The following is a 13,141-nucleotide window of genomic DNA, read 5'->3' as shown; positions in this document are numbered from 1 at the left end:
CCCTGGACAGGTCGCCAGTCTGTCGCAGGGTCACACATATCACACACCCATTCACACTCACATTTACACCTATCGACAATTTAGAGTGACCAATTAACCTATGAATCATGTTTTTGGACGGTGGGAGGAAGCCGGAGTCCCGCGAGAAAACCCACACATGCACGTGGAGAACACGTGGAGCCCGCCGTCTGAATCTACTATTGCAAAATACATATATATATTTATATATATATATTTATACATATATATTTCCCAGAAGTCTGTGCGAAAAACCAGTGTGCATGGATGCTCACTAGAATGGCAAATATAGACCACAATTAGAACAATTTTTGCCAAAAAATCTCATTTAAATGTGTAATTTAATAAACCATCATAGTTTTTATCTTCAGAAGACAGTGGATTCATAAATGATTGTGGCAAACGCTCATTTCAATTAGATTTTAACTCCATGAAATCAATGACGTCATATTTGCCGTATAAAAAAAAACTGTAGAGAGCATGTTGTCCAAATTGCTTTTACAATGCAGGGAACTACATAGTCCCGCACTGTTTCGTTTTTAGTAGTTAGGGATTAGGGTGGGAATTTGGGTATAGACAATATAAGTATAAGTGGAATGTTTTTAAACTATGAATCATCACATCAACTACAAATTTATTTGAAAAAAACCATTATTTATTATTTATATACTATGTTTTCTGTCTGAAGGAACCTTGTAAGCAGGTACCCAATGCTTAATTGGTTTTATTGAATTCCCAATGTTATTTTAAATAAAAAGGACATCATAATAGTACACAATAATGCAAACAAACACTGACAAAACTGAAGAATTAAATGTTTTATACACAAACTAGAAAATTAATGACAAAAGATTAAAGTTCACAGCTCAAGCAGTGTTCAGCTGTGGTATTTTCAGATTTTTATTAGACAAGTACTTGTCATTATAAGAAGCACCAGAATTCATCATTCTCATATGATATAATGCAGGTGTCAGTGGAAAAGCAGACCTGTGCTGGAGGTCAAACAAAATAAAAAAATGAACAAATAATTCCTCTTCCCTTTCGACACAATATATTGAAAAAGTAAGCCATTCAAAATGGATTGTTAATGGCTAACGGGGTAAAAATGAAAACATAATCCTCTTTCCCCACACATATCTCCAAACAAATAACTATTCCGCTTACTGATTGTCATAATCAATCTGAAGATACTCCTCCCACATTCATGATCAATAGCTTCTCTGTCAGTACATGAAACACATAGCTCTGAATTATTTATTGATAATAAATGTAATTTCATCTCTTCAGAGGACAGTGTGAGATGACGCTCCTGAAATAACTGCTGCCCTCTGGGAAAGAAAAAGTAATGATTTCACTTCACATTGCTAGAAGAATCTGGTGCAGTAAAAATCCAGTATTTAAATATGCACAAATGGAAAAGTAATGCCTAAAATCAAATGCACTGCATAACTAGTATTGTTTATTATTACTGTTCTTGCACATTTTGGGTTTGCACGACATTTGTATTTTTATTTTTATTTTTGCACAGTTATATTTTATTAATGTTATGTGTGAATTTAGAGTTTCCTGTATATATCCTACTCTTATCTTTATTTTATTTTATTTAACTTAACCTTGACATTCGGAACAGACAGCAAAGTAAGAATTTCATTGTACAGGGAAACCCGTTTTTTAATGTGCATATGATAATAAACCCTTTGAATCTTGAACTATATAATGCCTATAGTCTAAAACTATTACTATAAAGAAACTGTTACATTATGTAATTTAAAAATATTGCATTAATAATCTCTAAATTGAGGACTTTTTGGTGATCTAAAAATACTAAGATGTTAGAAAGCACAATCCTGACAGTCTGAGCAGATCAATCATCTGCCTGTCAAACACTGGTTTTAAGAGCTGCACTGTGGTGGAGGCTCACTCTTGCTTGTCACTAGATGTGAGCACAGTAAATGTACAGAGACAAAGTCAAGCTCCCTATAAAACTCTATTCATGCCTTACTTGCACATCTGGAGAAAATCCAACTTAGATTTAAGGTGACTTGTGTGGGATTGCAAATGTGAGCCCTGAAGTGTTTGTGAGCACCTGGGCTGGATGTAAAGTCAGCACTGACGGATGGTTGCAGATCTGAGGGTTCCCATTACCCAGAATGCAATCTGTGAAAGGATGTAGTGGCCAGTGGCTGTGAGGATGAGGCACTTGATCACCAGAGTAGCACATAAACTCCAAACACACTTCAAAGCAATTAATGTTACTCACGGCAGTGTGCCTGTTATGAGAAGAGTCAATGCTCTAAATGAAATATCTGCAATGAATCTTCACTTATACTTATTATTAGACCATCTAATATCCCATAATATAGGAAAGTCCAGTTATGCAAGCAATATTTTTAAATCGGAACTAAAAAACAAAACAAAAAATGTTTTACTTTGTAAATTACCCAAAAAATGTATATAATTGATCATTGGCATGAGCATAATCAGAATTCTGTGACTATAGCTAACAAGTAAAGTCTGTTCATATTGTAGCTCAAAGGACAAATGCATCATTTGTCCTGTTAAAATATTACAAAGTATGCAACAAAACCAGAATATGTTATGCAAGACATCTAAAAAAATCAATTGACAAAAGATAAAAATAGAGAAAAATTGAAGTTATAGTTGTTGATCATTTTATTTAGATTTGGGGGCTATAAAATTGTTTTTCTTCAAATAAAATGCAGTGAAAGTTGCTAATAAAAAGTATGACTATAATATTATGAGCTACTCTCTTTTAAGCTTATATTGCTTCCTTTATTTGCATAGACAGTAATATACGGAAAAGGATTAGGGCCATGGAGAAAGAAAAAAAAGGGCATAGAAAATTCTGACTAATCTCAGAATTCTGACTTTTTTTCTCAGAATTCTGCCTTGTTTTCATCCGACATATTGTGTTTTCTAAGTATGGGTGACTGTAAAGGCCACCAATCTTTATTTTGACTTTATTAGAATATTTAGCTCTCAGGCGTCCTGTCACGTCGTTTTATATCTTTTTATTGTCTTATTGGCCGACATGCAGGACGGTGCTCCGTTTAAGGAGTATCTATTTTTATAACATTTAATACCAAACTATGCAGATTTGCTTCCTTGACATTTGCGTGAGTGTACAGGAGGCGCAGTTGCGGATGTCACATGACATGTCGGAGTGGCGTTGCGTATCCAAGGCAACCATCATCTCTTCCTCAGAGAGTACAGACAGAAAAAACAGCCATTTGTTGATTATTTTTAACACCCACATTAGCGAAGCTAACATCACGTGTATCGATGCTGCTACAATATTTACAGGGAATATGCTTTCATTTTTTGACAGGTGTAGTTTTGAGAGTTAGGGACAGTTTCAATGTAACGTCATCAGGTTGTTCTCCAAAATAAATCAGATAATTGACTCAATGTAGATCAGGATTTTCTAAGAATGCATTTTCACAGTCTATTCGGCTGCACCCGATTTCTCCCAGGTGTCAAATGTTGTCAAAGGTTTACACACAGCAATATGGAAGCTCCATGTTGGTCAAAGTTCTCATTTATCCAGGTGATGTCTTAAAACTGAGTCTTGGCATCTGGATTTCAAATCTTTCTTGGAAAAAAAAGATGGAACTCCAGATGCCAAGACTTAATTTTAAGACAAGAAGATTCTTATTTTCCTATATTTCTAGTGTGACAAATAAAAGACATTGATTTTTTTCAAAATTATTAATAGATTTTTCTTTTGTTCAGATTGATGTCATCGCTTTGGAGGATATTGCAATTCTGGGACAGAGACAAACACACACAATCACCATTCACACACTTTACATTAATCAACTTTAATGATGCAAGTGTTTTGGACTGATGGAAGAAGCTGCAGAAAACTTTGAACCAGCGCCCTCTTGCTATGAGGCACGCATGCTAACCAGTACGTCATTGTGCAGCTGTGAGAAGTTTATTTTGAAAATAAGACCATTCTAAGTTAAAAGCAGTTATTAGAAACAATATTGATTTGAGTGGTCGAAGCATGGTGGATTGGAACATGCTTCCTTCAACACAGAAACAGCACATGTATAAAGAAACAAAAATAAGTCATAATCTGTGAGTGTACATCCTTGTAACTTACTTTTCATAATACAAACTAAACAGTAAATGTTCAAAACGGGATAAATGGTTGCAATGTTATAATTTATAAACTGGAATGTTTCTATAAAAATGTACGAATAAAGGTTTTTCTTCTGAAATGTTTTTGTATGAATTTATTGGAACCATAACACCTTTTTTCAAATCAAATCAAATCAAACTTTATTTATAAAGCACTTTTCATATAAAAATATAACACAAAGTGCTTTACATTAAAACAACAAAATATAAAAACAAGCAAGCATTAATAAATAAAAAAATAAATAATAGGGTCCCCCTCCCCGTACCTAGCCCCCCATGCCTTTCACACCTCCCACTCTCTAACTGATGGGAAATGACAATGAAAAATAGGCTGTAAAACATATGCTGAGCACAAAAACATGATGCGGGAAACGCTAGTAATTGGAACCTCCCCCCCTGTGAACAGCCGCATAGACAGCCAAATGCAACATCACAGGCGGGGACCACTCCACCACAGCTAAGCGGTGATGCAGGTCCCCACCCAGAGCCGCAGTGGCTGAACAGCAGCCATCCCAGAGGGAGAGGTTCCAGCTGAGGAAGCACCGGAAATAAAAATGAATAAAAATGAGAATCAAAAAGTAAACATATTGATAAAAACGATAAAACGTTGAAATAAGGTAAATTAAAATAACACGTTAAAAATCCGGTTCAAGTTCATAAAACAAGATAAAATGGATAAAGAAATAAAATAAAAATAGAAAATACACATAGATAAATAACTGAATAAATAAATAAAAGTATTAAAATAAATAAATAAAAAATAAAAATTAGCTAAAAGCCAGGTTAAAAAGATGGGTCTTGAGCCTTTTCTTAAAAGTATCAATGCTCTCTGCGGCTCTCAGGCTCTCTGGCAGACTGTTCCATAAACGGGGACTATAGTGCTGAAATGCAGCTTCTCCATAGGTTTTAGTTTTTACAGTTGGAATGGTTAACAGACCAGTGCCAGAGGATCTCAGGGTCCGCGAGGGTTCATATCTTACTAAAAGATCTGATAAATAAGAAAGCGCAAGACCGTTAAGACATTTAAAAACTGTTAAAAGTATCTTAAAATCAATCCTGAAGCATATGGGGAGCCAATGCAGGGATTTTAAAATTGGGGTGATGTGAGCTCGCCTCCTGGTCTTTGTAAGAACTCGTGCAGCAGAGTTCTGGAGAAGCTGAAGGTTCCTAATATTTGTTTTTGGAAGACCAGCAAGCAGGGCGTTACAGTAATCAATTTTACTCATGATAAAAGCATGCATTAGCATCTCCATATTAGCAAGAGAGAGCAGTGGGCGGACTCTAGCCAGATTTTTGAGATGATAAAAACCAGTTTTAACCACCTGTTTTATATGTGGGATAAAAGTCAGCTTAGAGTCAAAGATAACGCCCAGGTTTCTGACTGCTTCCGAATGACTTAAGGAAAGTTCCTGTAGCTTCAGAAACTGTTTCTCTCTCTTGGCTTCAGGACCAATAACTAAAATTTCAGTTTTTTCCTGGTTGAGCTGCAGAAAATTATTTGCCATCCATAATTTTACATCTAAAATATAGTTAAAAAGTGCTTCTATTGGTCTTGTGTCATCAGGAGACATAGCTATGTACAGCTGGGTATCATCAGCATAGCTATGAAAACTGATGTTGTGGCTCCTGACATTCCCCAGAGGAAGCATGTAAATGTTAAAAAGCAAGGGCCCCAGGATGGAACCTTGAGGCACACCACAATTAATTTCATGGACTGCAGAAAAGTGTGTGTCCATGCTTACCATAAAGCTTCTCTCCATGAGATACGACTCGAACCACTTGAGAACAGTCCCTGAAAGGCCAAGACTTTTAAGTCTGTTTACAAGGATCAGGTGATCAACAGTATCAAATGCTGCACTTAGATCTAACAGAACTAGTACTGAGATCTGACCTGAATCCAAGGCACACCTGAGATCATTAACAATTTTTAACAAGGCTGTCTCTGTGCTGTGGTTCGTCCTAAAGCCAGACTGGTTTATCCCAAAAATGTTTTGTAAGAGAAACTCATTTAGCTGAATAAAAACAAGTTTTTCTAAAACCTTACTTAAAAATGACAAGTTGGACACAGGTCTGTAGTTATTAAAAACTGAAGGGTCTAAATTCGTTTTCTTGAGTAACTGTTTCGTTTTAAAGGCAGCAGGAAAAATACCCGTCTGTAGAGAGGAGTTCATGATATTTAAAATCTCACTCTCAAAAGACCCATAAAATGATTTAAAAAGTGAAGGATGGGGTCTAAAAAACAAGTTGTTGGATTAACTTGGGAGAAAACTCGACCAAGTGTTGCAGCTTCAACCAGGTCAAAACTGTCCAGTGCTTCCTCAGGTAAAATCAAGCCAACATTGCCAATAAAAAGGCTTTTCTGTCCTTTTATGATGTTCACTCTGACAGAATCAATCTTGCTCCTGAAGTGGTCTGCAAAGTCCTCACACAATGAGGCGTAGGCTGGCATTGTGTTTTTATTCACATTTGAGTTAAAGATTCAATTGTGGTGAAAAGGATTCTGGGGTTATTTTTATTTACAGAAATGATGTTCGCAAAATATGAATTTCTGGTCTGCTTTACTGTTTGATTATATAGTTTTAGTTGGTTTTGGTATAATAGTTTATTTCAAGTTTGTGTTTTCTCCAAAGTCTTTCGGCAGATCTGCAACGTCTCTTCAATTGTTTAATTTCCTCATTTCTCCAAGGAGGCGTGGGTTTGATTCTTATCTTCTTAGATTTTAGAGGAGCAACAGTTTCATAACAGTACCATATGGGTGAGTTAAACAAGAGTTCCCAACATTTACAAGGGCAGAACACTTGTAATGCAAGCAACTGAATATTTCATAAGGATAATGTAGTTGATTTAATACTGATTGATCTTAGGTTACTATCATTTGATGTATTTGTTATGGAAATACTGAAAATTAAAAGTAACAAAATAATGAGAAAAGAATGAGTTTAATTATACATATTTCTTTAAATTTCACAGAAATAAGAGCCTAGAGGCTCCAGCAGCCCAGTGATCCCAAAAGGGACAAACGGGTTCAAAAGATGAATAAAAAAAGAAAAAACACTCAAATTAGAAGAAAAAGATGTCAGTTATCTGCAGGTATTCTCAGATATGTACCATCGCACATATAAGAAAAAAAAAAAACCACAAAATTAAAAAGAAATTTAAAAAAATAAATAAAGATTACTTGACAGCAGTGATAGCAACAAACAAAAAACCCAAAGTTAGACCAAATGTATAACAGAACAGAATGAAATAAAACTTGATCGATTCCATAACAGTTAAATTATCTTGTTACCATAGCTCCAATAAAATGACATAAATAAAAAACATCAAAATAAATGCTTAAAAATAACAACAAGTGTCCAGTGAGATAATGTAGAGGCTAGCATCTGATGAGAAGAAATCTCAGCAAAAGGAATTCTTTTCTACAATGACGTGTTGCAGACTCCACAGTAAGGGATATGAAGTGCCATTTCTAGATCCTCCAAAGCAATGACATCACTGTCAATCTGCACAAAAGAAAAATAAATTAGTTTTAAAAAATAAATTAGTTTTATTTGATGTCACAGAGAACATATAGAAGAAAAAAAAAAAAAAAAAGTCCAGTAGTCATTTAAGAAGCGTATACAAAAAAGTGATAAGCTTCTTTCTGTGTGCAAACATTTGACAAATGTAATTGGTGGCCATTTATGTGCCCACTAAAACTGGACAAATGTGGTTAAACAGGTGAATCCGAACGAACTATGAAAATTCAGCTGAGAGAAAATAGAAGACTACAAAAGAGTCAGTCATCTGATATTGCAGATATACGTACATGATGACTTAACATTCAAGCTTCCCGGTGCTTCAAAAACCCCCGCCCTGTTAAAAAAAAACAAAAAAAAAAAAACAAGAAACTGTACCCTATAAAGTTTTTAACGGTGCCGATAGCGTCGCTAATGTGGATGCTAATGGGCTTTGAAAAGGGTAAACACATTGCTGCGGTTCTGTTCCACGAAGAAGAAACACCGGTTCCCATGAATACGCAACGGTACTCTGAGGTGTCTTGTGATTTCCATTTCCTGACCATTATTTAAACTCGCGCAAATACAGAATAGCAAAAACTGTGTTGTATTAAATGTTATGAAAGGTTATATTAGGTCGTATGCAGGGTGTTTGTTTGGCAATGATATAATAAAAAGAGACGTGTCACGTGAAGAGAAGGCTGAAAACTGAATGTTATTGTATTGTGTAAAGATGGGTGGGTATCATGCATAGTAAAACATGACAATCGAGAGTATTTTCTGAAGGCTATAAAAAAAAAAAAATAAATAAAAAAAAAAAAAAAAAAAAAAAAAGAGATTTTAAGGCAGTTGTTGATATAAACAGGCACGACAATGGGAGTGCTAAACACATCTGGACAAAGCCCTTTTTCTGCAACAGCCATGCAGGGCTTTGCATAGTAAAGGCCAGCAGGCTATGCTGCCCTTTCATTTACAAGATCCAGTTAAAAACAATTACTTTTTTTTATTTACCTTCTGTTCTTCCATTAGCGAAATGACCTCCTCCGGCAAGCGTTGGCTTGAGAATGCAAAAAAAACACTTACAGACGTCAATTTAGTTGGTTTCACTCCTGCAGCTCCTCGAATGAAGGATGTGGCTCACATGCATCAGTAGCACATAATTCTGAGATTAAAGTCAGAATTTTCTATGTCCTTTTTTTTTTTCCCCTCTTTCTCCATGGCCCTAATCCTCTTCTGTAGAACTACATTGGTTATCATGAAGGCAAAAAGAAAAAGAAATAATTTTAAACACTCGTTAAGTGTAGAAATATAAGGAGTTATATTCTGTAAGGATTTCGGATTTTAGTTCTTTACTTTTCTTTTATTCAAATTTAGATTGACCTTTATGTTCAGGAAGTCTACCTCATTTGTTTGGATTCCATTGCCTTTCAAACGCACACCTGCTTTTCATTTGTAATTCACCACAGCTGCTTTCTGTTAGCTTCATTACTTTCTGGAGTTAGTGTCACTGCTTCAGTTTGGTATCAGATCTTTTTGGCTGTTGAAATAACCAGGTTTTTGTTGAATTCATGGATTTATAGTATTTAGGCCGTCATCTTTGGGCAGGGCACTCCTGCTATCCTCATCCCGCATGCAATATTTAGTGCATGAATGTGAATATTTGAAGCAATCTTACTAATAAGTTCCTTTGGATAAAACATCTTCAACATTAAACTTGAGTCATGAAAAATACTTTCAACTGAGCCTTTATTTTCTGGAATTTTCTTCATAATGAGTTCTATTGTATTCATTGGTGAGCCTAGTGACAGAAAGTAAAGCTTGAAGGCCTGTGACTGCCTATGTGTAGAAACAGAAACCAGATGCTAAAGTTGCACATAAGTAGTTTTTTTTTTTTTAACAGAATGAAAATAAACATTGGCAAAGGGTGCGGAAGATTTTTTTATTCTGAATTGTTCTCTGTCCTGGGTTGTTGACAAGCCTAACCTTCTAGTACCTCACAGTCGAGGGGCAGGCAAAGGGTAATGTGTTTCCAGCTGAGGTCTGACAACTAAGACAAGACTGCCTCAGGAATTTTGCTGATGAGGGCCAAAATAAAAACATGTCAGCTTTCAAAAACTCACATTCTCTCACAACAGTAAAAAAAAAAAAAAAAAAACAAGCGTTCAAGAGGCAACGATGTGAGCACTGTCCAAGAGATGTTTAGTCATAGCCCCATTTGTGTAAAAATGTTCACATTTTTATAGACGTAGATCATTTTTAGATATCATCAATTGTAGGATGAATCTACACTGCTCTTCTGGATTCAAAATGGGCTCTTGCACACAGTACGAGCGGTGTGTTGAGTTGTGTGATTGACCCAGCATTAATAGTGCCTTAAAAAATATTTTGACATCTGATTTGTATCAGTGGGCATTTACCCTTTAACACCAGAGTTTTAGCTCCAGCGTTGATGTTCTTTCAATTACCATCGCTCTTCAAGTATTTACACAATTTACATAAACTAACCAATTCAGACTCTAAGAAAAGCAAAATTTGTGGTTGACACAAGTTACATGAAATAAATCATCCTAACTCTGAGAAAGCTAAATAAGCAGCACTTGACAGTAGTATAATCCTTACTCAATCAATATAAACCAACTCATTCTGACAAAATCTTTCGAAATTACGGAAGTGTTTAAACATTCAAAGAGTTAGGAATTATGCATTGCCTGCGACATCTCCGGTATTAAAGCGTTAATACATAGATTGAGAAAATATTGAGTTTTAGAAGAATGCGAATAATCTAAACCGTAATACTTTCCATCTTCTTTTCCCCCCATTTTTCTGTGATATGGGTGGTTTCTCTTTCTCTCCCTAATGGGCTGTCTTGATGGGTTCAGGACAAGACAGGTGGCTTCAGTGTAACTCTGCTCATTATCTGGGTGGACAAGTAGGTATGGAAAAGGGAAAGCAGGTCAGCTCTTTTCAATTTGTTGTCATGGCAACTACTGTTAGCTAATGAGACTTTTTCCTCTAGTAAAACTCCCTGCACTGTCAGTGAAAATGTATGTGAAAATGTTTGCTTGTTTTTGCTTGCTACAACTATGGAGGGAAATAAAAACAAGCAGAAAAAGAGTCAAGGATTCCTGTCACGCATTTGACAAACACTTTTCTTCAGGGTATCCAAGCCCTTTAGACAGTAATAATGAGTGATTCTAATTGTATCAATGATGTCCAGGTTTAGCTGTCAAAATCACATTTTTTTCAGCAGTACAGAGTTAAAAGTAACTTGAGCAAAACATCTGGATCACAATGCTTGAATGGTCAGTTGGCCAAAAAGAACAAGGTTTGATGCTTAAAATGAATCAGGAAATTAAGTACCAATCTTTTCCTGCTTTGATGTGAAGCTTAGGCAATAGACTCACTCAGATGCTAGTGAAACATGTTGTGACAAGAGAGTTCTGACTGAGATGAGAGGACTATTAAAAATGTGTGAGACAAACACTGACAGAGAAAAAGGAATCCATTGAAATCAAATAAAAAACATTACATTTGCTGTGTTGCGGTTTTACACCTCATGGAGTGTTTGGTAAACTATTTAAAACATGATACAGAAAACAACCGTGTTGTACAGAAATAAAGAAAGAAAAAAATCATTCTAAGAGTGACACATAAGAGCATTAAAAATGTGTGTTTTGATACAGAATACAGTGATACTGTTATTTTATTACCTGCTTTATAAAAAAATTGATCGATCTCTCCTGGGGTGTACACTAATCAATTCATTCATCCTTTTTTTTTTGAATGAATGAATGAATGAATGAATGAATGAATGAATGAATGAATGAATGAATGAATGAATGAATGAAAAACACTAATCAATAGGTCTGAAAATATACTGTATATGAGCCTTACAGAAATAATGTGCTTTCCAAGCACAACACAAGTAGACACTTATCTTATAGGCTCACAATTGGTGTCAAAACATTAAAGCTGTACTTTACTAACAAAGTTTAGTACTTGGTATTGGCTTTGTCAAAGTGACTTTCTGTGCAGTGATTTTGCAATTTCTAGGCAGAGATGAGCCAGAGATAGGGTCACTTTCATTTTATCAATGAGAATAGAGAACAAAGAAAGCTCTTTACTCTGTCTTTCCACATAAACCTCACCACCAGTGAGATAACAAGAAGCATAAACAGATCTCCTACCTGTTCGATCTCGAATAGCCAGGTTTTTTCCCCTTTTTAGAACAATATCCAGCTGGTACATGGCTGGACAGGAAGGTTCAGGTGGGCCCTCTTCATTACTGGGCCCCATTACATTGATGCCCTGTAAAAGAAGTTAATAAATTACACAGTTGATTAAGACACTGATTCTGGTTGAATTGTGAGGGAAATAAGAAGTGAATCTTATGCTTGGAAACACACGTTCAAGCAACTGCCTCCAATGAAAAGTATATGTAAACGTGCGCATATGTGAGTTTTGGGCTTCCACGTTCAGAACTCTATTCTTCATACATCCTTACACAAGTTCTTAAGTCCCTTTTCAGGCTCTCCTTACAAAACGTATGGCCATTGAGTGTGTGCCGAAAGTTAAACCAGATGAACTTTGACCAATCGGGGACTCTATGGTAAAGATGGATGATTATGGTTCTTTTCAATATACAGAATAGCCAACCGTTTAAAAAACATTGATCAGGAAGAATAAATCAATTTTAGAGGTTTGTGCCCACCCAAAATATCAGACCAAGTCATTCATGTATCAGAATAGAGCTGTAAATGTAAAAGCCTACAGCAAGAGTTACAAGATTTGCACCACTTTGACATTTTGCATCAAGCCTCTTCAAACTGCGAGTACAAGTGCTATTATCAGGTAGCAACAGACCTGTGCAAACACTATATGCTAAAAGGGCGTGTGTGTAGCTTTAGAGCTTAGACGTGACTGACAGAAGAAACGTGGGCACCCAAATATCTCCCCCAACCACCAAATTATAAGAATGCGAACAACTAACCAGAGCAGACATGCAGCCCCCTCTAAACATACAGTTTGACTCTTAGACAGGTCATGTAATTGGCATCGAATCTGAGATCAGTGCCGCACTTTGAATGCAAGCTCCAATTGACTAACAGCAAAGCCCATTTGCATGTTGAATCAAAATCCAACAGTCTTCTACTTGATCTTTTTCACTTGTTACTTCACCACCCTCCTTTACCTTTTCATTGGAAAACCAGTGTGTGGGCACATTCGTCATTTCTCAACAGTAATCCTAGGAGAAGACGGAGCTAATAATAGCTCAAACAGAGCAAAGAAAAGCAAAAAAGGCCATTGGGAGATTGTTAAGAGATTAAGAGGCTACAGCATGAATGCAATTTCTACAAGAAGGAGGAGAACCCTTGAGAAAATTCTCTATCAAGTCAATGCAGTCAAAGACATGAGCTCCTTCTTATGAGGATGTTTCCTTTAGCTCAAGCAGAAAATGA

General features: G+C 35.9%; 1 protein-coding gene across 8 annotated transcripts in view; it reads right to left on the bottom strand.

Moving 5' to 3' along the window:
- mctp1a (multiple C2 domains, transmembrane 1a) overlaps positions 1 to 13,141 on the bottom strand; it is a 140,344-nt gene that overhangs the window by 68,290 nt on the left and 58,913 nt on the right. For all 8 annotated transcript variants that reach the window (XM_078952866.1, XM_020706012.3, XM_004072648.5 and 5 more), the window contains exon 2: positions 11,870 to 11,990. In XM_078952866.1, the coding sequence (XP_078808992.1) occupies positions 11,870 to 11,990 (121 nt within the window). The remainder of the gene's footprint in view (positions 1 to 11,869; positions 11,991 to 13,141) is intronic.

This window comes from Oryzias latipes, chromosome 9 (genome assembly GCF_053564925.1).
Source record: "Oryzias latipes strain Hd-rR chromosome 9, Olatipes_Hd-rR_3.1".
Classification (NCBI taxonomy): Eukaryota; Metazoa; Chordata; class Actinopteri; order Beloniformes; family Adrianichthyidae; genus Oryzias; species Oryzias latipes.
The sequence above is the reverse complement of the archived record's forward strand: the minus strand, read 5'-3'. Positions and strand labels throughout refer to the sequence as shown.